Source organism: Apteryx mantelli, chromosome 1, assembly GCF_036417845.1.
Source record: "Apteryx mantelli isolate bAptMan1 chromosome 1, bAptMan1.hap1, whole genome shotgun sequence".
Classification (NCBI taxonomy): domain Eukaryota; kingdom Metazoa; phylum Chordata; class Aves; order Apterygiformes; family Apterygidae; genus Apteryx; species Apteryx mantelli.
The window spans coordinates 105,896,168-105,923,529 of NC_089978.1; the positions used below are offsets into that span (position 1 = coordinate 105,896,168).

Below are 27,362 nucleotides of genomic sequence, written 5' to 3' on the forward strand. Positions count from 1 at the left end.
TATAACATATTAACAGACCTTTATTTTAAAATCTCTTTCCACCACAGGAACAATCCTGTATTATACTGCCTCATATAAGCTAGTTGAGAGTTATGAGGATCCCTGTCTTTTTTGATACTGTATTCTGAGCTTTTCCAGTTGTTCTACACACTGTGTCTGGGCCAGCTTCAGTGTTCGATTCTCCTCTGTCAGTTCTGCATACTCCTTAGCCAGCTGAGCAGCATCCATGCTTTCTTTTTCCACTTGTTCCAGCCTGGCAATCAGCTCCTTTCTGACGATTATGAAAAAATAAAGGTTAAAAATTGAAGTATACAAAAATTTATTAGGTGTTATATTAAAGCTGGACTATAGGTTGTTAATATGGTATTACCTGAGCTGTTGTGCAGTAGAGGCCTAGAAAACTAATTGATTAGAGTCGTCCTTTTCCCTTGAAACATTAAGCTCTCAAAATCTCTGATACGTTTGTTCTTCAGTGACCAAACCTGCAAAATGCTGAGGACCTTCAAATAGCTTTAATTTCAGATTTTCAGATAATTTAGAGCTGAACATGCAGTACACTGGGGAGAATCAAGTCCCTAGAGACTGTATGCTAATATTTTGCCTGTATGGCTCATAAGAAGAATAAAAATGTATTTTTCTCTCAATATAAAACATATTTGAAAGTGGGCAAAGGTTTTTTTTTTTTTTTTTTTGGTTGGTTGGTTGGTTGGCTTTATCAGTAGAATCTGTGAAACATGCCTGGTTTCCTTTTCTCTGCCATAAAAAAGATGTTCCTAGAAAACAGTAGGCACATGAATCTGAGCTACATATATTATTTCCGTATTGTTTTATGCACATGCAGACCTTAGTTCTACTGCTGAGGAGCAGAGCTATCGAACTGCAAACCTGACCCCTCCTGGTCTTTTTAAGAGCAGACACTTGAGGATTCAAGCTGTTGCTTCTTCTAGGATGGAGTCACACAGTTCCCTGTATTCCCAGAGCTGACCAGAAGCTGCAGTCTCCTGTACAGCCTCAATTGAAATTACCTCAGCAGAAGTAAGATAAAAGAGGTCTTAAAACAACAGAACACACTGAATGCATGAGTAACTCGTTGCGTATCTAATCGCTCTCCACTTAGTTACCCAGCAGATTAGCCTGGCCTGTGCTTTTTTTCCCCTCTAACTCAAATCATTTCTTCACCCCTGCTACAGGAAATCACTTTTAAAAGGTTCTTAGCTCTTTTGATCATCCTATCTCTGAGATTAGTTAATCTTTAACTGCTCATAGCCCTGTGACTTTATTTCCCAGTCATGCCAAAACAATGCTTGTAGAGCGTCAGCGAGAAGATGTAATGTCTTCAAAGCGGATAGCTTTTTCCACAATCTCTAAAGGGGTGTTCTTGCTTGCCAGCCCTCCTGTCAAGCTAGACCAGTGCCTTCAGACAGGAAATTCTTACAGACTAGTAATTCTATCTCTGCAGGTCACAGAGTATTCATAAAATGCTAACTTTTCAATATTTGCGTAAGGAAATATGGGTTTTGAAAAAATTCTTCAGTCTGGCCTTCTTTCAGGATCAGTTTAATCTCGCTCTGTTTATTACAGCTTTCAGTGATAGCACAGTTTGCTCATGGCTTAGCTGGTTGTTTACAGTAACAGTTACTGCAGTTCAAGGAGTCGTATGTTAGAAGAGACCCCTGGAACACTCGTTTCTCTCAACCGTTTCCCATACAAAAGCAACTAGGGAGAGTAGCAGCCATTGCAGCAACTTTAAATCATCCAAGAGTTGAAGTATTCAGATGTTCTCCCATAGCTAGATATGTCAGCTTTGTTTTATACCACTTTGCTATGCTGTAGCAAAGACCTCTTCTGTTTCCTTTCATCAGGAATAAGATATATTCACCAGGTATATCTGAACAACTTTTCAAGAGAAAAATATTAAGGCTATATTTTGTTTAGCCGAATTCTATTAACATTTGGCATAATACAGTTGTAAAATTTGTAAAAGGAGCAAGACATTAACAGGTGTATTTCTCTTTGCTTAGGCCATGCTAGACCAACCAATTTTCAAATTGGCCAAGATGAACTGATCTGGGGAGAAAGTTCAATATTCTAGCTCCTATTAGAGATTAGAGATGACAAATGACTAACTGCAAGTATATTTTAGGGAGTAAGAAATGCATCTAAGGACAATCAGATTTCATCTACCAGCTTTAATCACTTCAGTCACTTGGAGCTTCCTCTGGAAGATTTTTGTTTCCTGAGACCAAAGGCAAGCTACAGTAGTATTTCTTTGCAATTATGCTGCTTGTGCAAGGCTGGAGTGAAGGATGAAACTTTTTCAAACTATAGACTGTTCACTCAGAAGTGTACCAAAATAATTAATTCAGAATCATTCCTCCTTACTTTTCTTATGCTTATCAAGTTCTTAAAGGGAGGTGCAGTGAACACACTAATAAGTAATCAGCATCTTAAAAGCAGGTAAAACCTTTTCCGTGCAAACTTTTAGTACATGTAAAAGAAAGTACTAACTACTTTTGCTGGACTTGAGCCAGAACTGGCACTGGCAGACAGTGTGCAAACTCAGACAGCTCTATTAATGAATGTCAGTCCTGATTTGGTAAGAGGAGGCTGTGAGCAAGTATGGCTTTCATGCTGCTTTCCAGTAAAACTCATGCAGCACAGATAAGAAAGCTAAATCCCAGGAAAAATGTTATTACACAAAATACAAATGGGTTAAGATCAAAGTATACTTGCTTCTGTAGCCCAGACTCTGGAACCTCTCTCCCAGAAAGCAGCTTCCTTGCACTGAGGTAGTAAAATTGCCCACTTCTGAGTCAGCAGAACCTACTTGTTCCCTCCCCATCAGAATCAACACCTGTTTACAGGGTAGGGTGATGTTTCAAGCAAATACTGCCAGCCTGCCACAGAGATCTAAAATTAGAGTACCAGGGAATTGCTAAATGTTATGAATGGTGTGGTTTATGAAGCTCACAAAAGGATGAGGACACTAACTAACATTTGCTTCTGATCTAATCCAGGATTTGAGCTAGCTTTCAGAGGTTAAAGAACACCATGCTAAGCTCTTGCACCATCTAGCCTTTGTTATGGATGCTTAATAAATGGATCTAGCATTGTGTAATCTGTGTTTTCTGTTAATTGTTACCCTGTGTTTAAACATTAACAGCATTCACAAAGTATTTTCTACTCTGTGCTGAGGTACTTGAAGCTTTGAGACAATCTGTAATGCACACTTTCAGTGTTCGTTTTTCCGGGAGGTGTTGGGGTGGGAAGGGAAGACCAGTGTGATTTGCATCATAAACCAAAAACCACAAGCCACACCAGAGCAGGAAGAAAAACCTAGCATGGTCTTAGTGAAATTATTTCTCTTGTCCTGGCCTTAATGACTACCTATGTGGAGCACAGAGCAATCTTACAGTAATATACTCATTGAATAAATACCAAAACAAGTTATTCCTGCTAGCTCATCTCTAACATGGAGCAAATAAGAGATTTTGGAGGTGAGTGTATTTGGAGATGAACTGGACTCAAGGAAAACAACTTTCCCAGTGTGAAGAGACAGACTTGTCTTTCCCCAGTTGTGGGCAATATATTCAGGATCCTGCATCTGTGGTACTATACAGTTCTTCCCGGGTGACATGGGGTTGTACCTTCTTGTGGCAGTGCCATAAGGTAAATTCCTCATTCTGTATTTGGCATAACTTTCACATCAGAAGGAATCAGGAGACCCCAGTGAGCTAGTTCCTTTCTGGGAAGACTGCCTTTGCATGTTCAAAGTCTAGCAACTAATTTTTAAAACAATGGGATAGCCTGTTTTAGTGTAAATGACAGTTTTAATGTAATGACATTATTTCTCAGATGCCGGTACATAAAAGGAAAGTATTCATCAATGCAACAGGGCAGGTTGAAGTTTTTCTTTGTATTGGAAGAGTTTTAATTTCTACTGATTTGGCAGGTAACGGGTATTTTGGATACGTGTAAATTGATGAAAAATCAGGTCCAGAATGGAAATATTAGTAAGATAAAAGGTTGTTGTCTTTATGGTTTATACCAGGTTTTTTTCTGAAGTACCTGACTACTTGCCTCAACAGTGTTGGGAGAGACAGTCTAGACACAGTGTGCCTGGAGAAACCACTTGGACTTGGGACCTTGGAAATGCTCCTAGGATCATCAAAGCATGCTAAAGCATAAGGAATGGCCCCATAAAATTAAACAGACATCTCCACAGCATGTCAATAGTAATATGTGTAAAGGAAGGAAAATAAATCATATCCATGACAAAGAAAAGGAGTGATCCTAAATCAGGTGGTGGTCAAATTATATTTTCTGGAGAGTTATATTAGAATTGTCTGGGAGAGGAAAAAGAGAAAACCAGCCAGAGCTAAGAATATAGATATAGCTAGCAACCATGGCAACTCTAATATTTAACTACATAATCCAGGGTCATTATCTAGTAATAGCAATATAACAAGTGCTCAAAATAACCAGCCATCCCAACCCTTTCACCCAAACTTAGATACTCAAAAACATCTGTTATGGAAATACATGTGTGTTTCTGGAACATAAATTAAATTACATTCTGTGACCTAAATGTGGTGTGTTCTCACTTCCACACCCTTTTCTTTCTTTTCTATCATGTCTCCCATTCCAGACTGATTTTGTTCCTCGCTCTACATTTTGTTGGCATAAATGGGCAGAGTTTGAGTGAAGAGAGCAAACAGAGCTATGATCATTTATATTAGCAAAAAAATCTAACCAGTTTTCTTTTAAATTTGTTCGAATTCTTCCTTGCTTTTGTCTTTTTCCTGAGCAACATCTTTTTTTGCCTTTTCATTTGCTTTGCCCTATGATTCCCCCCCTTTTTTTTTTTTAAACCTGCAGCCTCCCTTTCCCTCTTACACATTTCCTATTTTCCTGCGAAGTAGTTGTCGTCTTCTCTCCCACTCCTAGCCTAATACATTCTTTTGCCATCTTCATTGTATACAAGAGAAAAGGGCAAATAAGCTCCTGTTCTTGCTCTGAAGTAAAGCCACCCCTGTCATTTTACACCACTACCTTTCCATACTTCAGCCATACATAATTCTTATACTATAATGTCAGTCAACTCAAACTAAGCAGAATTAAAAACCTTTTAAAAGTTTTGAAAGGGTAAATAAGTTTTGACTGTTTTAAAACAATGTTATTCAACTTTCTATTTCTTAAACATGCCTTCTTTAAAAATATACCTACATACATTATTTCATATATAAAAGGTTGCTTTTATATATGAACTTTGGAGTTTGGAAAAAAAACCATTTTGTTTATTATTCCATTTTTTGTTTTACAAAAAAGCTCCAACACCCCTAAGAACATTTATGTCAGGTTAACTTAAAATGATTTCTTTCTCCTAACCATCAAATCCAAAAAATTTGCTCAATCCATTTTCTGCTTTGATCCTGACAACCATTATAATTAATCTTCCGAGTACAGTTTTCTACCAGTAGGCTTCACAGGTGCAGATACTGACAGGTAGGATCTGACATTTGACTTCCACAAATGAGTTAATCTGTTGAGAGGAAGTTAAGAAAACTGGCAGGGCAATCATCCAACAGCACTTCTGGTTGCATTTGGTAAAAATGTAAATTGAAGAACAGTGCACAACTTACTATTTATTCACATTATTAGGAATGAAACTCTATCTTTGTCCATTTTATTGCATTTAATATTTAAAAGAAATAGATTATAGATACCAAGTATATTAGGCAACTGTGAATCCACATCTCCATACCTTCAAATTCAAATGTAGAGTAAGATCAAAACATCTAATCTGCTCAAATTTCAGAAAGCTCCAAACAACTCCACCTTTTCAATTTGATTACAACTCTACTTTTGAGGTTAAAAGCCGTGCATCTCATCAAACTTCTTTTCTAAAAGACAAAACCTCTTTCTCTTCTGAGAATGGAATATTCAATATACATGTCATCCCAGCCATTGTGATCCAATCTTGACCTCTTCAATTCAGCATATGCCACCCCATAAACTTTCTTCAACTTTCAAACTGTTATTGTTGAGAATATTTTTATATAAAAAAGTCACTGATCACTAGACAAAAACCTTCTTTTACTTCTTGCTGACTCCTTCACCACAACACACATGTCCCCTTTCTTTACAGTTTTATATAAAAATCAAGGTTAATGTGTTCAGATCATGCATGCTTATGTGTGTGTATATAGGTATATGTGCCCTAATAACTTTTGAATCCACTGTCCAATTTCAACCAAACTTGATGGGGATGAAGAGGTCTCACAAAGAGCTGTTTTTTGACAGATTTTATGAAAACACATTTACAGAAAGGAAAGACACCACAAAGGGTGAGAAGGCAGTATCACGAGCCCTCCCCCAAAATACTAGACATAGGAGAATCTACCTGGAGAGGGACTTCATAAACAGTTCCCAGCTGGGGAAAAAACTTCAGTTGGCACTTGCACCTTTCTCAACCTCAAAATCAAATAATCATAGCATACCAATCTGTAGAAAATTAGGTATCCTTTCTTCAGATTAGGGGAGTTGGAAGGTGGTGAAAGGTGCTGGTCTAGGCATTTCACAGCTACATAGCATGTGAATATCTAGGCTACAAATACGTAATTAGGAAGCACATAAGAAAAACAATAAGAGAATTTGCTCCCTTATTCAGCCACTCTTGTTTTAACATAAGTTTACTGGGGAGTGAAGTCTTTTATGCACACAGAACAGGTTCAGCAAAGGTAGCAATAGTGGAAGCTTCCTCACGTTGTTCCAGTGTTGACATGCACTGGTGGAGTCAAGAAAAATGCCAGTTTGAGGCCCTTTAATTCATCCAGAATGACCACGGCTGAGAGACTCCCTTCTGCTCTCAGAGGCTGATTAGGGTAGTTTTGAGCTCAGGTAAACAATTTTGTGCATGTATCTGGCATTCCCAAGGAGCAAAATATTTGGCTAGTACCATAGATTGCATAGATATGCAAAAATGCAGTCAAAATTTCATTCTTGTAGATGCAAAAATATAAATATATGTGTCTAGCCTTCAAGAGCCTCAAGTTTACTTGTAAATGTGCATAGCTAATTCAGGCATGTGTCAATAATAATAATGCAATAATATTAATACACTCTGAAAAACAAATAATCTACTGTGTTTATAATCTATTGAGTTTATACATATAAAGTTAAGCACTTAAATCAGCATTTAATATTTTATATTCAGCTTGGATTTTCAGGGAGGTCAAACACGCATGGTTCCCACTGAAATCACTTTATTATTAAAGACACATGTAAGCAGCTTACTTTAGACAATCAGTTTGACAAATCATTGTAAAATTATTTGAATTAATTATCTTCTATATTCAGCTTTTTTAATTCACCAATTACTTTTGATTGGCCAAGTTTAATTAACAAGACATCAAAAGCAAACACTGGGTGAACTTAGTGTCAATCTCTTTTGGTTATTTTTTTGTTAAACTCTGTGCTAATCTGTCAGCAACCAAGTGCCATGAAAGTCCTACAATGGAAGGGGATGTGGTAGTGGGAACCCTCAAGTTAATTCCAACATGTTAGGCAAAGACTAACCATATTGTGTCTATAGCCATCAACCTCAATAAAGACAAGTCTCACTTTCTCATCCTGTGTAGTTTGGATTCAAGGAGATATTTGGCTATCTTTACTGCTAAGATTACAGCATTTCAAGTTTCCCCCACTAGCATGCTTCTGCATCTGAAGGCTCCCATGGATGCAAAGTCAGCTGAACTGTGTGGTCAACTATACTGAGACTGCTATGAAACAGGTACAGTGTTTCCTCCCCTCTACTCAGGGCCCTCTCTGCCAGAGCTCATGTGACCTCTGTTGCTATACTATGAAGGGCTCCATTCCTTCTTTCACTATGCACTGCACCATCACAGAAACATCATGCAACATTTGGAGGAATGCATGGGTTTTATTTTCTCAAGAAGACACAGATATCCACACTGAGGTAACTCTCCTTTAGGAAGGCAACACTGCTTGCAGTCACCCTCAGTGTGAATGTGAAAACAGAAAAGCATTTGAAGGAGAAAGAATGTTTACCTAGCAGTAACTGTTATTCCTTGGGCTTGGTTGTCTGGTAAATACACTCACTACTCACTCTCCTCCTTCTCTCTCTCAGAATGCCTTTGTCAGGTTTCTTGTGGAGAGGAACTGAGAGTCATTGAGTGCACTTTGCCATTTAAGAGTCACATGAAGATGGAGGGAGTATGAGTACAGGCCATAGCCAAAAAAAGGTCACCTGCTCAAGCAGTTTGGATATGAACACCTAAAATGTGAATGTACATAGAGGCAACACACTACTAATGTTAAGTCAAATAATCTAAACCAAAGTGAGGATTCATACACTTTTCATTAAAACATATAAAGTTAAGTTGAAAAAAAAAATCTTTAAAACTAAAAAGTGGACTTGCACCAGCTGAGCTAGATTTTTATGTAACAAAGATACAAGTGTCCTAGAAGCTATCAATGAAGGTTTTAGGGAACGGCTGGATAACGGAGGGCCCAGAGCTATGACAATGCAGTGTCCTTAGTTCCCAGTTGATCCTAAGGATCAATGGCCTAATCGGGACTGTCAGGCAGAGGAACAAGGTCAGAAAATATCATCTGAGATACACAACTTCAGACTAGGGCTTTACAAAGAGAATATACAACAGTAAATACTTTGGGAAAGTTACTCACTTTCTTTCTTCCAGCAGAGCAATTTCTTTCTTGACCTCATGGTACTCTTCTGCTATTTTGCAGTGCTGTTTGTAGACCTGCATAGATTCCTTAGAGTCATAACAAGGAGGCAGAGGCTTTATGAATAGAAGAAGAAAAAAATAGATACTGCTTTTGAATGAAATATTAGAATAAATGCATATTTGAAAGACACAGTCTTTATCTTCAGTTCTGTGACAATTACTTAGAGAAAATTCCTTTTAACCCTCACTGCACGATCTAGCCTAATAGTACTAGTGACGGCCTTTCACAGAAGAGAAAAACACTTTCATGTATAAGAATATGCATAAACCTTCAAACCTTATTAGGATTTTCAGAACTTTCCTTGTTGACTTTTTAAAGTATTGCTGAAAGATTATTCAAAAAAAAAAAAGATTTCTCCCTTACCTCCCTCTTTTTCTGCTACAAAAATGATAAAGTTGGTTCATTGGTCATATCCATATCTACACTAACATAAAATACAAGAGCATGTTTTCACTGTAGAAACTACAGCACTGAGCAGAAAGGTCATTTGAGTGCAAACAAGCTCTTATTCTCCAATTCTGCAAGATGAGAAGGAAAGATATGGAAAGCTATTGACTATTCTTTTTCATAGACATAATGCTTTTCCCAGCTTATTACTAAATGGCACAAGACATGAACTGGAAAACTGGGGATGGGATGCTGATCCTGCTGGACTCAACAGGAGTTATACTGCTGACTCCAGTGAAGCCAAGATTTCATGACAGGTTCTAGCACAGGAATGCCTCAATCTGAAATACTTAGTTAACAGAAATGATATGAGAGTTAAAAGTTATATTTGCACAGTGTTTTGAATTTCCATGAGCGGTGCGGATGAGAGTTAAAAGTAGAAGGATAATGACAGCAATTAAAAAAAAAAATCCAGATAAGAAAGAGAGTGAAGGCAAAAGCCCTCTAATATGAATACCTACATTAGGGCAGAAAGGAGGATTTTTTTAAATGCACACTAGAGGTAATAAATATGTCAAAGAAACCACTCTATCTTGGGACTCCTCATATGAATTACAGCTAAAATCTTGAAAATACTGTCTGGCTAATTGTCGGTGCTTTTTTGTTCCTTAAAAAGAATGCAACTTAATTCAGGCTTCAGACTTGACTGTCACATTTTGGCCATAACACTTTCAGGAAGTGTAGTATTTTTAAGTTATTAGCCATGAATCAATTGACTGTAAATGAACTCCAAATAGCATGCTTGAGCCACCTGTTTGAAGCAAAAGGAAGCACTTAAAATAGTTCCTTTACTGCCCAGTTAAAGAACTTCCAGTTGACTTTCATAATAAAAGTGTATAATTTTTTACTTCTTGTTGTCCTACTTTGACTCTTATTTGTAGTATAGTAGTCCAATGACATTGTTAGAAAAAGAAAAGCACAAGTTCTTGGATATTTCCTGTTATGAACTAGCAATCCTCTGTTTTAGCTGAACTACAAATTTAAATTTCACTAAACATATTCAGAGACGAAGCTTAATCCAGCAGGTAGCGTAAGTCTTCTTCAGATGGATCTCAATGCATAGATGTAACTAGTATATGGACCTTTACAAGTACTTTTATATGGTACCTAGTTCCTCATGGAAATTTTGAAACAGACACTCATTTTCCAAGTTTTGAATGTAAAAATGCTATGTCAAAATTGCTTCACGGCACAGGTCTGAGCTGTGGAGAAGTCAGGACCTCAGGGAAAGAGCTGTCCATTACTTGGTGAAGCTGGTTCCTAGGAAAGGGATATTAACTGCATTTCAATGGGGATGAGCAATAGCACCATCCATACAGTCACCCAAATAATAAGCATAAATTTAACAGGACAGAATATAGAAGTCTCAGTGCTCTAATCCAAGAATGCAAGGATGAGCCAAAGTAGCTCTGGTATCTACCAGAGATCAGCAAACAACAAATGCATCACAATAAAACAATTTTGAACAGTACCCAGGGGGAAAGTCCCTAAACAGTGATCCTTTGGAAGAGAAAAAAAATTGCTTTTGCTTCCACCGTAGTTTCCGCAAATCTAGCTGGTGTAAACCAATTCAAAAATTAAAGCAGCATTCAGTTTCTATATTCCATCTTCCCACTCAAAAGTTATATTTAGAGAGCTAAAAATTATCTAGTCATGCTGAGACTTAGTATCTAATTCCCACTTAGAACCAGTTGCTGACTTTCAACCCCCTTCCTGTCATTGTTTCCTCTTCAGTGTCATTTTTTCTTACGTTGATATTTTAAGTTTTTCACTCAAAATGAACTGTCAACAAGAAATAGTCATTTACTAATATTCTCTTCATACAATTTTGCTTCAATCTTGAGTGATGCTATCAAGCGTTAAATCGAGAACTTTTTTTCACTGTGAAAAGCTGCCTATTTACCATGTAAAAGTTAAGGTGGAATGACATTTATACTTTAAAATGTAAATTTGATTATGATTTTTTGGGACCGGATGACTGAGCATTTTGGTTTGCATTCTTGAAAACTTGAAATTTCCATCAGAGGTTTTTGCAGATAGTGCCTACAGTTAACATGAGTAATATTTGCCCACTAGTACATGACACACAAGCTTATGCATTCCTTATTTAACAGATTGCTCTACTACAACAACAAGAAAAATGTGGAGATAAAACAGTCTAGTCAGTTCTTTTCTGCCAACCAGAAAATGTAAACCAACACATAAGCATAGATAAATTATTTTACCCATGTCTTCCAGCCTACTTTTTTGTCATAAACAAGAGTACAAAGAATTAATGATACATCTGTCCCCATCAAGAGAAGCATTTTCAGAAGATGCAGGGCAAACTCCTGAAAAAACAAATGCAGAAACAGAGGCAAAACTTAATTTGTTCCAAAGCCATAACCCCAACAATCAGCAGACATTTACAGTATTAAGTTATTTCCACAGAAGAGAGAACAATAACAGAATAGTAACAATTACTCATCTAAATGGAGTTGGGAGGAACCTACAAAACCCCTGAGTCTTATTAAGTTCTACCTTAGAACAATTTAAGTCCCCTTCCCCAGCCAGAAGACTGCCCCAGGGCCTTACCAAGGATTAGAAACATATTTCTAATTGCCAGTTTGATTTTATTGAAGACAAGTTTGTATATGTTCTTCCCGTGCCAGCACTGTCCTTCATTTAAATAGCTCTTCTCTATCCTATTTTACCTCTGTGATGTATTATATAATTCTCAAACCTACATCTTGGTTGGTCAACCAAGCTACATTCCTCTAATCCCTCCTAGGTGACATTTCCATTCTCCCTAGATTATTCTAGCTGTCTTGTTTTGCCCCCCATTCCAGCTTCAGTGCCTGTTTTGAATGCCTGTGACCAGGCCATATGCAGTATTATAGATGCTATGCTGATGGCGTTCCTTCGGCAACTCACCTCTGGCAGAGAAAAAGAAATGGAACTCCCAGGCCAAGTATTTTTCATCCATGAAGCCTGTATTCTGTTTTTTGGTAAGAGTTTACATAGGCAACTAATTAGAACAGACCTTAATAAATGTCAATTTGCAGTATGTACTTTTTCACTCAGAATCCAACAACCATACTTTAATTTCTCCTCAGTACAGCCCGAGCTTGTTACTTCATGACATATCTTGCCCATCCAGAAATTAATATATATAAAAGCATACCTGCTACATAAGCAAAAAAGCCCCTGCCAAAGAAAGTTATATTTAATGGCAACAGTTGCTACTTTTAATCCTGCTTATTTCAGGCTTTGGCGTCATCCATCCTCATTTTCCTGTGCTGGCAAAACATGCGCGCACAGCATCTCTGGTTTTGTTCACAAAACTATTACAAAAGCTACAGCTTTCACTGATACTACTGGTCTATTCTGTTATCCCTAATTTTCAGCAAGGGAAAATTTCTCTATAGTTTATTGAGTAACTCACTTTGACAAACTTTTTTACAGAGTCTAGCAAATAGACACTAAGAGATCTCTGTTACAGGCTGTTCTGTAACTGCAAAAGTGCATGTACACCTGTATAAGACATATGCACTATTTGTTTACATTTTTATTTGGAATCAGAAAAGAAAGATGTGGAAAGATGCTATGAAAAGGCAGTTCATGGATAAATAGAAGAGCCCGAGCTGACCTGTTTTTTAAGACAGGTTGAAGGAGCTGTTCTAATCAAAGTCTTTGCTGGGGGTCAACTAAAAGACAGTTGTTTTCAGGTTTTTTTTCACTTTACTTGCATGACAAAGTGTGTTTTGCCTTTTTTGCCTTCCCATATGAATATCAGCATTCTGTATCCACAAAAGTCCACAGCTGAACTGGTAAGTTCTGTGTAGTTGATAGTATTACCTGAGTGTTCAAAAACTTAAAAACACTCTGTTTTTTAATGTACTTTGGGTTGTTTGCATTTACTTTTTGCTTCTGGGCTCTTTGAAAAAAAAATAAATCAAAGTTTGCTTCTGAAAAGATTAAAGCTTAAAGAAAAATACTGTGTCATGCATTTTTGGCAGCTGAGCGTGTGGACTCATCTAGAAGGCAGTCCTTGGCACTGGTCTAATTAAGGAGTGGTGTCTCACTTTCTGTAGATTTGGTTATTTCTAGCTAAACCATTCTGGAGAACCAGAAAGTCCAGTGACAATGTTTTGCATGTGGCCCATGTTCATTATATGGCCTTGTGTACTCTTCCACGATGGAAACAACCAAATTATACCAAGCAAAACTGATAGCTATACATTGTAACTAGGTTTTGTTGTGCAACTGCAACTCTTCAGCCATTCTCAAATATCTAGTCTAGGAGATTTCTAGTCTAGTTCAGAAGCTTATTATGAAAATAAGCAGCTCTCTTCCCTCCAAACAATTCAAGTCAGCTGGATGTAAGGAATTGGCAGTTTTGGTCTTCTTTCTGAGAGATCTTCCATTCTTTTCCAATCTTAGTATGGTACTTTGAATCTGTCAATATGCATGATTTACATAACCTAAAATAAGATTATAGGTATCACAGCAAGATTAAAGGAGGCTTATCAAGTTCATAGGCCATGAAATCTAATTCTAGAGTACCACGACACTCTGGAAATTCTCTTGGAATTTAATACATATTCAAAATACCAGATATTATAAAATACAGTATACTTTTTTAATTTTCTAAAATTATCTGTATGCCTCTACTGAGGGTCTTGACAATCAGTAGAAGTGAGATTTCCATTATTCAAGTTCTAGAGTAAACAAGGTTTCTGCTAAATGTGTGTTACATATAACAAACTGTCCCTTTCATAACATAAAATATCTTCATTGCTTTTTTGTATAGACATTTCCAACTGAAGCATGAAAAACTTCTCTTTGACTTAATAAACTGATATGATAAATGGCTGGAGCATCTTCTCTCTTGCAGTAATTTTATGGTCATCTAACTCCATTGATTTCAGAAAATTTATAGTACCAAATATGATATAAATGCCTCTATCAAGCTCATGATTTCATGAAATGAGATGGTACAGAGTTACCAGACTCCCTGTGTGTCTGTACATGAGTTCTGTTCTTCCCTGTTCGGAATGAAACTCTCAGCTGGAATAAAAGAGTTTCACAGAAAAGAGAGAGAGGAACTGAGCAAATCACAGGAAATGCTGGAACAGGAGAGACAAAATACAGGGCTTAATAATGTAGGTATTTAACACTGGATACCTTCATCTATATTCAGTGAACTAAACAACAAGGCCTTAGATGCTGATGTAGTGTCTAAATATAGCAAATAACCACTAATAGAATGTCTGTCAGAGAGGTCACCACCCAATACGCAGCTAATCAGAGAGGCTCCTTCCAAGGCCAAGTCCATGGGGCAAAGGTTAACTTTTCCCAATAACAAACTGACAAACGTAGTGAACCTATCTTCTCTGCACTGCTGACTTCATTGCTTACACAAGGGGGAGAAAAAACATTGAAACTCTAAAAAGCAAGTGCTTTATCCTTATTCAAAGTGTTGCTCTTCAGTGGGAAAATAAAAAATTCCAGGACTGCAAACAAAAGAAATCAAAAGAAAAAACTGTATTAATATGAGCTTTGTTTTACTTGGGCATCTCAGGAACAGCATGATTTTTATTAATAAATCTGCAAAAGAGACTAGTCTTTTCCTGCACATAGTTTAAGCTCCTCTATTCTCATATATAGGGCTTCTGTCTGAGGTGATCCTACATAATATTTATAATAAATAAATAAATAAATAAAACTAAAACTTTTGAGTTATAGTAGAGGTGTTATTTTCTTACAAATTACTCGTTGGAACATCTTCCCTAAAAATACTGGAAAACATAGCATTCAAAAAGGTAATTTGAGAAGATAACATTTTCAGTCTGAATCTATGTAGTAGATCAGAATGCTTGACTGATCATTTTTATTCTTCAGAAAGAAGCTCTAGCTTTCAGCTGTTAAGATTGTTCTCTTGCAAGAGTGTTTATAGAGCACTAAGTATTTGCAATTAGTCTTCTACAAATACCTTTTCTATAGCCAGTTCTACCTCTAACTCTGTAAAGTTGGCATCAGTGCTTTGAGAGCAGGTTTCACAACCATGACGGGGGAAGGCTGCAGTGAACTTTGCCCTGCCATTGGACACCAGTGCCCAGGGAGTAAGTATGGTAGGATCGTGGTGGGAAAAGTGGGAACGCTAGGTAATTCTGCTCAGACAGCCAAGTTGTCTGCCAGGGCCTAACATAGAAGGACAAGGGCTTGAAGCCCAAAACAGAGGTGCAAATTGCTTGAGACTCAGGCTGTGGTCTGATGCCTGCATGCATAAAATTCTAAGGCTCCGATTTTCCAAGTCACTCAGAGAACTTGCATATCTTTCAAGCCGCTTTCAAAATCCAACCCAAAGATCAACTAATTTGGGCTCTTCATTCTTACAAGTTTCAAAATTTTCCTCTATATGTTTGAGAGCTGGCAAGTTACTACTTTTTTTTAAGTGCATATTATTATATAGCCACCTACCAGGCATTTATAGTTTGTTTCTTTAAATAAAATATTAATGCCTTTGATTGTATTTACGGCATGGTGATGAAAATCTTGTGGGTCTAGCTGTGATATTTTTATTATGAAACTATGTACCAGCATTCTTACAAATTCAAGCATTTCAGACTGCTGTGCCACAGCTGATTAAAGGGTACATTTACATGAAACCTCATGTCTGCTGCTTTATACTAGCTAACTTTAGGATAGAGAAAAGTGTGGATGGAACGACAAGGGACTCCACCATTCAATACTTACATAGGTCTTGCTGAAGTCCATGTTGTTAAATTCCTACTGTAATATGGGAGCTAGCTCTTTTCAAAGCTGGTTGGTTACATTAACATAAATTGCAACCACATGCTATACAGAGCTGACACACCATTATCAGTTTGGATCATAGCAATTAAAAAAAGTAATTTAATTAATAAGAAAATACAACTAGGTAAATTATAACTTTGTTGCAGTTGTTGTGTGTTTGAAACATTAAAGCAGTTTATATATGATGCAATGGTTATAACTTTATATAAATGGTTATAACTTTAAGCTGTGATCCAGACTGACAAAAGCAAGGAAATTCAAATATTCGCTGCTAAAGCTAAAAGCCCTGTTACCACAGCATCAACTCAGAACCTTGTGTTGATGTAACTACCTCAGCTTGAACATAAAGACATCTAAATATAAATGAACATATAAGCTTGAAAAGCTAAAGGATAAAGTACCAACACTGACTTTAGAGTGGCTGAGTCAGGCAGATCCTTCTCATAAGTTATCCTTTGAACTCACTAGCAAAAAAAAGTTTCTGAAGGATAATAAAAAGAACATTATCTGAATCAAAATCTTTGACTGTTTCTTTGAATTTATTGTCATCTTGAGATCATGAGGGTAAAGGAAAGATTTAGGCTTCTCTTGAAAAAATGTTAGGTACTTAACAGATCAAAAGAGTGTACTTAGTGGAATTGCTCTGCATGCGCTTAGAAAACTTTTACTGAAGGGCTATTATTTATCCAACAGACTTGAATGCTTCCAGGGCAACAATTTCAATCTATCATGAAAGTACACATTTAGAGAGTACATAATATATTCCACAAATGGATTGTGAAAGTCCTAATAAAAAATCATCATTTTGCCTGTAAAGTACCTACATCTAGCACTGGTAATTTTGTTTTTACGTACCAATATAGTAGTAATGATAATCATACTTTGCCCTTTTAGAGCTCTTGTCACCCACAGATCTCAATGTTCTTTAACAAAGAAGATAAAAATTATTAACCTCACTGCACAGACAGAGAGGAAGCAACTTCTGCAGGATCACACAGTCTGTCACTGACAGAGTGAGAAAAAGAATGCAGGTTCTTGAATTTCAGTTCAGCACTTCAGTCACAAAACAGTATTGCTTTTCTCAAATTTATTTCTGCTGAGGGAAAAAATATCAATTGTCCTTTGCTGCACTGGAAGGTCTGCAGAACAAAGACGCAAACATACTACCCTGTTCCCCTCAGTGCAGATCTTAATTTGCTGTTCATCCCTTTAATCTTTCCTAGTTATGCCCAGTGAAGGAACCTGCTTCTATTCTCAGGATTTGAGAGACAGAGCAAGAAGAGTCTCTGTCTTCCTCAATTCCTTCTTCAGTCATCCTTTTGATGAGAGCAGCAGGAGAGAAAAAGTCCTTTAGATCGGCAGCCCTCCAGTATTGTCTCACCAGTTGATGGGGACAGGAAGGGTGACATCATTGGACAGCATGGTCTGCTAATGCCTTTCTCAGTTTACACTCAGGAAACAACTGCCTGCATATTGAAATATCAGAGGAAGTCTAAATGCTCCTGGGACACAGATGATCTGAAGTACCTTGCAATGGCCAGCAAACACTCCAGAACTGCCACAGAGGAAAGGGAAATAATCCCTGGATACAGAACTGGCTCTGCGCCCACTGAACCATGGAGTTTCCACAGCCTGACGTCTGACTGAGCAATGTATCAGGACTCTGTCTTGCTACTCTGGCATCACAAACCAGCCTGGTCACAAAAGCGTTCACCTCTTTTGCCCTGCATTGTCTGCAGACATCTGCTAGAGCAACCACTAGGCTTGCTGGCTAAGCAGCATAAACTAAAGTAACTTTGAGGATGCTATCATCTATACTGGAGACTGGCCCTAGTTAAGCAAGATTAGAGATAAGATGGCCCCGCAAAATATACCTTTGCATTTTCTTGGAATGCTTCAGAGAAAGGTCATTATAACAATCTTCACACAGCTTATGGGTGTTAAATACCTGGCTCATACCTTCTCCCATTAAAACCACAAGAACTGTTCATTGTAGGGCAACGTTCCCAGCTAGGTTTTGCATAATAATTGTAAAAAATAAAAAAAGATTGTGAGATTGTAAAAATAGACATATTTCTCCGCAATTGGATTAAAAATGTCAAATGATTTTTCTGCAGATCTTGAAAGGAAAATGTTTCCTTTCATGGAAACAAAGTCTCAAGAAATGTTAACAGTTTAAAGAAGCAACACTGAAAATCCCATCTTAGTGTAACATCCAGAGTTTTCTAATATAATAAATCTAGTCAACATGAAGTAGAATGGTAGTTAAAATAAATAAATAGATAAATAAATAAATAAAACAAGTTTACCTGCAGCTGCTGATCTAGTTCTGGAAATGCCAAAGGGAAGGAGTTTTCAGGAGAAGCATCATCTAAAAGGTAAACATGAAGTGAAAAGCCAATATCTACTGAAAAGGCATTTCAAATGATCTGTTGATGTAGTTGTACATTGCATATAACCTCTATAATATCAGGATCCTTCAAACACCTTTGTATATGCTTTCCTTTCCACACTTGAGATACTTCAATAAACTCCTTGAAAATACTAGTGAGTTGGAAATAAGAAAATCTTTAAGTGTTGGAAAGACAGAAACCCTAATTTGTACTGCGGTGATTAGAAAGCAAAACGAAACCAGTCACAGCAATAGAACATGTTATAATGTAATTAAAACAGTAAATCCAAACAATCTTTTTTCTTGAGCTGTCCATACAGTGCAAAGAATTAAAGAATTTTCCACAGACAGCATCCTTACTGTCAAAGAGGTCATGACTTCAATGAAAGGGAAAGATGTCTTCCCCATCACAGCACAATGGCTTAGCAGGGTTAAAACAGCAATAACAGAAATGCTTTCTCCCACCCTCCAAAGGCAACCACAAGAATGCACAAACCAGACTGGCAAACCTGGAACTAGAAGCCTGTTACCCACACAGACATGGTTAGAACGGGGAAGCACTACAAACAACTTCATACTGCAAAGAAATAACTTTACTACGACCTGTAGGTGACTATCCTTATGTGATAGGGTCAGTTCATTCATGACAGTCAGCCAAATTGTGTTTTTATTTATTTTTTTATTTTTAGTACAGGCTTCCAGCAAGGTGGGACAGAGTGTGCCAGTTACGTCAGTGTTGTGATGTGGACACCTGCCCACTAGTAGCTGGACTGAGATCAGAAATATGAATCATAGTTGGTAGCGTCACAACTAGCCACTGCAGTTTTTCTTACTTGGTGACTTTCACGCTATCAGTTTTGCATTGGATTGTGATGACTGTTTATGTATCTTACTACAGGTTATGGGAGGTAAAGAGAAGGTTATTGTTAGCTAGCTTACAGAGTCAATTATTTGTAATGTGTCAAAATTAAACAAGGATATCTCTCACAGGAGAAAATTGCTAACATAGGTCAGATCCTACAAACTGATCTGTGCCAGCAGACTTGTAAGGTACAACAAAGTCCCCAAAAGATTAAAAGAACCATGTATCAAAGCAGTATTCTGTATATTCTTAATGAGTATAGACTAGGATCTAAATTATGTGTCAAACGTATTTTATCTCTTTATCCTGCCATCAGTGGTCACACAGCAAAGTAAGTTGGGGGAAAAAGTAAAATAAGACATCTTGTTCTATCAAGAATGAACATACTAGCTAACGTACAGTCCAAACATTAGTTCAACTAGCATAGCTAGAGTAGGGCACCACAGAGAAAAGCTATCCTTAGTCTCCGTCTGTACGCTGTTGTGAAAACCTATGCAAACAAAAAGTTTTAGGAAGGGATGCCTGGAGAAGAAAAAGATACAGTGTTACTGAGGCAAAAGCAAAACAATGAACTTCTGCAGAAACCAAAGTGAAGTACTGTATCTTACGGGGGAGGATTCTTGCTATTATTAACAAAAAACATTACCTCCCCCTCCCATATACCTTCATTTTGTATGCTCTGTCCCAAACATTTCCCTTCTGGAAAATACTTAAATTGCTGTAATCATATAGAGTTGTATCATGCTGATATGAAAGTGTTTATCTTTAAGTTGCTGTTGCTTTCTTGTACAATATTTAAAAATAGACTAATATTCTAAAAGAAGAAAGATGAATCATATGGCAGGGCTAAAAGGAAGGACGGAATAGGACTCAGTTGGACTAGGAGTACAGCTGCTCTACAAATATTTGGCTGAATAGTTGTTAAATAGTCTGACAGCGATATTGGACCTGAGTCGTGGACAGCAGTTAAGCTGATATTTGTTTTGACAATTCCAGCAGTACAACCTTTGGTACAGTAGCAGTAAGAAGGGACGTCAGATGATTTTAACTTAACAGAAACAAGGCAAAAGTAACCCCAAGAACTTTTAAAGGAACATTAGCTTTTTTTTTTTTTTTTCACTGAATCAGTTATTAGTAATAAAAAAAGTCAATGTTGTATCAGGATATTAGGAAATATACTCTATTACCTTCAAAAAAGAACCATTAAAAAAAAAATTTAAAGCTTGGAAATACTTTAAAAAGGATGAATAGAGAAAGAAAGTACTATAGAGGAAATCCTTTCAATAAGCAGATGTTCCCTGCTTATTTTCTGAACTCAAGTGACTGAGTCAATGGTACTAAAAATAGAACATACTGGTATCCTAACCATTATGGCATACCATAGTACATTTTATAATGGGCCTGCCCTAGCATCTATTGAACAGCTGCTAGGGTTTTTTTTAGTTATGCTAGTTTAAGACTTATTTAAATCGTCTGATGTTCTGCACATCAGATAAGCTGGGGACTTTGGTGGCTTGAAATTTTTTTGAGTTCCTAATTCTCTTAGGCTCCTCTGAAATTTTCAGCTTAACTATTTAGTCCACAAAAATTAATGGAAATCTTTAACTGCAAGCTTGTTTCCCACAAAATGAGCAATAACTTTCCTCTCAGCTTCCAGTGAAATAAATTACTTCTTCAGGTCAGTCTGTATTTCAGTGTCGTCAGAGCAACAAACACAACAATGACCAAAAAAAAATCATTTGGCAAAAATTAAGCACATGCTTAGGTTTCACAGAGGGGGGAAATGACAGCAATCATTCACCTCCTAAGACTCTTTTGAGGATATTTTCAGAAAGTCAAGAGGAAAGCTATAAACTCCTGCATGTTCTTCCAAAAGAACCAGTATTGCCCTTACAGGCTTGAATACTGGGTGTTATGCAGGAGATCAGACTAAATCACACTGGCTTCTAGCCTTAAAAATCTATGACTCTGAAAATCAGAAACAGTGAAAATATCTGAAATGTCACTGAAATTATTCTGAAGATCAAAACACCCTCCCAATTATCTGCTTACCTACCTGTACTTGTTCTTTTCTATTCTACATTTCCTTCACTAGACAATAGAATTCAGAAAATTCCCTGTATTTCCTTTTCTCACTTTATTATCAATATTTAATAAGTTCTGCAATCAGAATAAGGTGTCATTGATATAATCAAAGACTTTCTTTCTAACAGTCAGTGGCTTTTCTCTGCCTAACAAAATCTGAAAATAAGTAGGCTGATTCTACACCAGATACAAACAGCATCTCACCTCTGCAGTCATTCTTTTTTGCCTCCCTTCCCTATCACTCATAAACTGGATTTATAATTGAAGCTGATTGTTTTAACAAAATCAGTTTTGTTAAAAATTATCAAAAACAGCAACTTGCTGCAGCTGCAATTGAGTCAAGATTCTGGTCAAAACCAAAAACAAAAAGGAGGAAAAGTTGTACACGTGAGTGTTTTGGACATCCCAGTAAAGCCAACAGCTCTAACCCATGATGTGAGACAGTTCAGAGACTTCATCACCAGCCTCTGAAATTCAAATAAGTATGTTGCATGATTTCTAAATAAGTAGCACTTCTTGATTTCCCATAGATCTGACATTAATTTTGGGGGTCTAGATTTAAAAGACCTGTACTCTGATTACAGCTTGAACTCCCTGATGCATTCAGTCCCCTGATACATGCTAATGCTGCACACTGAAGAATGAATCACGCTTTCTGGAAAGCTTTGCTTTTTAATCATGTTCTGGCCTTGTGGAGGTCCCAGTAGCCCAGACCTCCATGATGTAGACAAACAAGCAATATTGCTCACACTTTGCTGTCTGTCTGGGACAGTGAAGGGTACCAGCCCAGTCTCTTCTTACATGGCTGCTGTTTAGCTGAACTATGGGCAATGTATGTATGATGAATAAATACTTTAAGGACAACATCTAAATTTACTTGTACTATAATCTCACAAATTACAGTTTCTCTAGGATCTTCACAGTTAGAGAAGACCCTACATGCAAAGATAGATAGAAATAGAATATACAAATTTAAATGTGTTAAGAGCACATTAAGGTTGCTAAATCAGGCACTCAAAATTTAGGAAATGCCAATCACAACTCTGCTTCCTTGAGTAACTGAGTTATGATCCAGCCTTTAATTATATGATCAGGTACTATTTTTTTCTCCTCCATGCGTGGGCAAGTGTATTCAGATCTCTTCCTCCTAAATTAAAGAATCAAATTGGTAATGTAAGTAGGCTGTTATCCTGTAAGTGGATCAGCCCTTGCACAGGAACAATGCTCAAACTCTGCTGCAAGTAATGCAACTAGCTGGGGGACAACACTGGGTCAGGGGATCCAGTCCTGGCCCTGGAAGTGCAGTGAGAACTAGTAGCTAGAGCGATGGTCACCGACAGACCAACACAGACTTATCAGATTCATCCTGGAAGGCTCTGTGGCTAAGTGACTGAGACTTGGCAGTGTTGCATGAAACTCCCTGGGTTCTATTCACAGCTCTGCCTGGAATGACCTTATGCAACCTCTCAGTTACCTCACTCACAAAATAGTGGGGAATGGTCATTGCCTGACCCAGGAATAGGCTATGAAGGCTTGCTCAATAAGAGTTGTGGACATCCCCAAAATAGCAACAGCCCATACCAGAAGAGATAAGAGCAGAGCCCTCCAGCTCAGTATACCTTCATCTAAGCCAAAAAGGTCTTGTGAGGAAGACACAGCCTCTGCCCCTCTGAGGATTAACTTCCTTAAGTTTCTCTCAAACTTCCACACAATACAACAGCAGGTACTTCCTATCCTAATAAGGTCCAGCTCTTGTGATTACTTAAAGATGTGGGGCTGCAAAGACATGTATAAGCCCTAACTAAAATGTGAATGTACTGTGACATTCTCACTTTCTCTTAAAATAATAATTTCTTATTTATATCACAAAAGTGCTCAAAAGACCCCAAAGAAGGACCCAGGGTGCCAGCTTCTCGACAGACAGGCAAAGTAACCACATTTCTATCCTCGGGAGCTAACAACATATCTTAAGCCATAATGGTTCTCGTCGTTTCCAGAGATCAAGTCAGTTAATTGTATGTGGGGTGCAGTTTTAGGAAATGAGCTTTGTAAATTTTAGCCATATATTTTAGCAATCCCCAACAGTTTTCAACCAATACACTGTCAGCTGGAAATCCTCTGTTGCTATTAGAACCAAAATGAGGATGGAGAAAGGATGTGAAGGAGCTATTGAAGAAGCAGCTATTGCAAAACACACCCTTGCATTATTAACTATAAAAGAAAAAATTCTTCATGGTCACTAGGCTAACAAAGACAAAGAGGTGTAAAATAGGTCATTTGCTACGCTTGCAAATAGCACGTTGTTCCATTGCCTGTCACTTTTTGCCTTTGTTATCAGCGCTTTTTCTGGAGAGTGCTTACTAGAGGTAGACTAATTTCAAACAAAAGAAATTACTAATAATTTCAAAAGCAGTCATTTATCACCACATGTCGCTAGCAGAACTTTTCAGCTAGATTCAGACTTTTATTTTATGAAGGAAGGTGAAGAAATGTTTACCTATAAAACTTTCCTTAGAACAATTGCACAATGCAAATCCACTATACCAAATTTAATAAAGTTCCTAATATATTCTATCTTAAAATGTGCAATAAATAAGATTTAATGATATAAATTAGTACATACTGAATTTCATTGGTTTAATTAAATTGATGTTGATAAATCACAACCAACTTTCTCTTTGGGAATGCTTATTTTAATTTTTGAACATCATATTCAGTTTAACTTGCATTAGTTTTCAAGTATATAAGCTGTGCTGAAACAAAATGTCTCAAACTCATAAACTTAAAACAGTACCTTAAGTCAACTGGTGCAATATGGCATGCAGGCACTCCCTGGGAAACCTATGTTTGATGTCAGCTTATCAAACTTCAGTAAAAGAGCCAAACATAGATATCTATATATACAGGAATAAGAGACACACAATAAAATTGTCTTCTTATATAGCATCCCTGTCAGCAGCTGAAGGGCTGTTCCTGAGACTTTTAAGGAATTGGTTAGCCTACTTTCACATTGAAAATACTGCACAAGGCTGGCCAGGATTTCAGTCATCATGTGTTGACTGACAAATAATATAACACAATTAAATTATTCTTGTATGCTCAGGATAAGCCAAATCCCTTCTTGTATGTCAGTTAACAGAAAGTAAGTCTCTTTTCTTGAGCTGAGTGCAGTCTCTCCTTTTGGTGCTTCTCACACCCAGTGCTTGGTTACAATCCTAGCCAGTGAGATAATCACCACCCAGAAGAAACATTCCATTTCCCCTTTTTATATCTAGTTATGCTGTAAGTTCCTCCTAGTAAGCAGTTGTACAGCTCCCAGAAGGATAATACAGCCTTACTTGGTGAAACCTGTCACTGTGCCTTTCAAATGAGATAAATTTAAGGAAAAGTTTAAATCAGACAGATTCCCTCTCCACTTAGCCCTGGTGAAGGACTTTTTTGTACACCCTAGGAGTATATAAAAAAAAATCTCACCTGATGCTTTGCTATCACACTTAAAACAGGCAACTTCTGTTTGAACTGAGAACAATGTCCTTGCCAAGGAGGAGAAACATAGTAGGAACCCTTGTATATGCATAATAAATGACTGAAAATTATAGAAAAGTTTAACAAAATGTAACAGAAAGTACTACCTTTCTGTAATTGAGACTTTTTCTATAAACTTTAAGAGAGAGGTTGGAATTATTAACAGGATAGAAAAGTAAAAAATAAAATGTGATGCAATGTTAAGGAAGTTTAAGCTTCCTGCCTTTAATGTCCTTCTTCTTCCAAGCTATTCACAACCTTGTCATTTCCTACTGCCGTCTCTTGTCACAAACCATTCTACCCGTTTTGATTTTCCCATGGTTTCAGCTTTCCTTGACTTGTTTTCAGTTCCTCACATAAGCATTCTTTTTCCATAATTTGTAAGAGCGCTCCCCTTTTTTTCACATCTCTCTTTAAGACCTATCTTTGCCATAATTCCTGTAACAAATTTATCCTGTTATTACAGCTTGAGAGTGGAGAATGGTTCATAATTAGTTTCTGTAGTAAAAATGTAATTATTTTAATTTATGAAAAAGGGGCTCACAGACAGGCACATGTATTTCCTTATATTCCTTCTCCCAACTTTTCAGTATCACTCATATTTATGAGCTGTAAGTTATGTGCAATAATGTATGAAAATGTATATTTTAAGTCCCCTTGCACAGGGGAGGATATTCTACTGCAGGCTTGTGACCACAAAAAAATATTACATAATAATTAACTAAGAAATCTAATGTGCATTTCTGAATATTTTTAATATGACAAAATTATATCCAGGCTGAGACTGTATTCACGCAAAGCTCAGAAAGCTGCCTAACATAGTATCCTACAATGCATGCCATCTCACAAAGTACTCATCAACAGTGGATTTCAATTACTGTTATCAGAGATCCTTGTATTTCACGCTACAAACACGTCTCTACCCTGACTTCAGGCACTCACCTTTAGCAAAAGCACACCTGGTATTTTTTGGGATGCTTCCCAGCTTCCTATTTACCTTATTTCATTCTGATTTCTACTGTATGCCAACAGCTCTCTAGACCTTAATATAATTTAAAGTACAAACTAGTAATATTTTTCTAATCCAAAGGGGTCATGTCTGCACAGGTTATGTAGGGGAAGTTAATGCTCAGTCAGCACTAACTGACAGGATAAACGTCAGTGGAATTATTTCTGCTGCTTTGTTGGGGAACGTGCCATGCGGGGCATCCGTTTCCTGAAAGCTTTCACCAGGTTGGGCATGTGTGGCACTTTTCAGCCTTCCTGCTGAACGGAAAGTCTCTTCCTATTCTAGCCTCACCTTCAGTATGAAGTGTCCTTATCTTTCCTTTTTTTAAAATACCTCAAAATCAGATACACTGTGTATGCAAATAAGTTTGATAGTTAATTACAATCTTAAGGATGTTCCACAGACTGTTGAAAGAAAGTTAACATCTAAAATGTCAGTCAAGTGATTTAAGTCCAGTGAAATTTTTAATGAAAACATTAAAAGTTACTGGACAGGAAAACTGCTCACATGCTATCACTCAGGAAAAAATCCACCCATAACATTGGACTTCACTTGATACTGTAAACACTAGCAAGAACATGTACAATTTAAAAGCAATTTTTTTGTATGGATTACTCTGTAAATTAAACTGTACCTGGGGACTCATTCAGGCTGAAGGCAATTCGTACTGGCTTATCAGCAGGTACCCTGGCGGTGGTGATCATGTGGGCACTTGAGTCAATGCTTTTACTTGTTTGTTCCAGCTGCAATAATATAAACAATATATTTATTACAGAGCATGTGACACCATCCAACAAATGAATTAATAATGTTTTTCATGCATTCATTGCTACCTTTCTCATTCTAGCTAAGCAATGTTCAGAATCAAAGTCAAGGGGGTGCCATTTCATTTTTCCATTTAAAAAGGATTTAAGTGAAATTCAGTGCAGAGACTGCCTTTCTTCTGTTATTTACAGATTAGAAAGAACAATGGCAAAGGAAGCTTCCCCTCTCCTCACCTGCTTGCTCCCCGCCATTGCCCCTTCAGCAAGCCTTGACTCGTGGCAATGCTGCCTGGTTCTGAAGGTGAAGAAGGAAGAAGGGGTGGGGAGTTGAGAGTAACATGACCCCAAGCCTGCCATGTGATTGGAAACGTGCACACCACTCCAGATGGTGGCAATGAGGAGGAACCCATCCTCCTACCTTCCGCCCATACTCCCCCAGTCAAGCTGTGCCTGATAGTCACACACTTAATGGTCAGAAAGGTACTGGCTCTCCAAACCTTGGTGGTGATTCTTCAGTGGAACTCTGTGCAGATGTAGGGGTTTGCCTGCATGGGTTTGACTCCCGGATCAGGACCCTTATTCAGTCCTTGGTCTTTCTTCTGAGACCACCAGCTCCAAAAAGTGGTTTTAATGAGATGAAACCCTGTCCATTAAGAAAACTACTAATTCATTTCAAGCAGGGCACCATAGAGTCACTGAGCAACAAAA

General features: G+C 37.4%; 1 protein-coding gene across 1 annotated transcript; it reads right to left on the reverse strand.

Annotated features, from left to right (window-relative positions):
• On the reverse strand, positions 1-26,906 carry MAP3K7CL (MAP3K7 C-terminal like). The gene is made up of 5 exons (XM_013955265.2): positions 26,889-26,906; positions 26,525-26,633; positions 18,327-18,388; positions 8,710-8,825; positions 1-271 (listed from the first exon to the last, which is right to left on the reverse strand). The coding sequence occupies exons 1-5, from the start codon at positions 26,904-26,906 to the stop codon at positions 91-93; spliced, it is 486 nt and encodes a 161-aa protein (XP_013810719.2). The 3' UTR covers positions 1-90.
• Positions 26,907-27,362: the final 456 nt, after the last annotated feature.

Bases quoted from the DNA above. Each gene is read 5' to 3' on its own strand.
- MAP3K7CL (XM_013955265.2), bottom strand. The intron at 18,389-26,524 runs GTACAGTTTAAT...TTTACCTTTTAG, and splicing joins CAGCCTGAATGAGTCCCCAG to ATGATGCTTCTCCTGAAAAC. The intron at 272-8,709 runs GTGAGTAACTTT...CATAATCGTCAG, and splicing joins GCTCTGCTGGAAGAAAGAAA to AAAGGAGCTGATTGCCAGGC.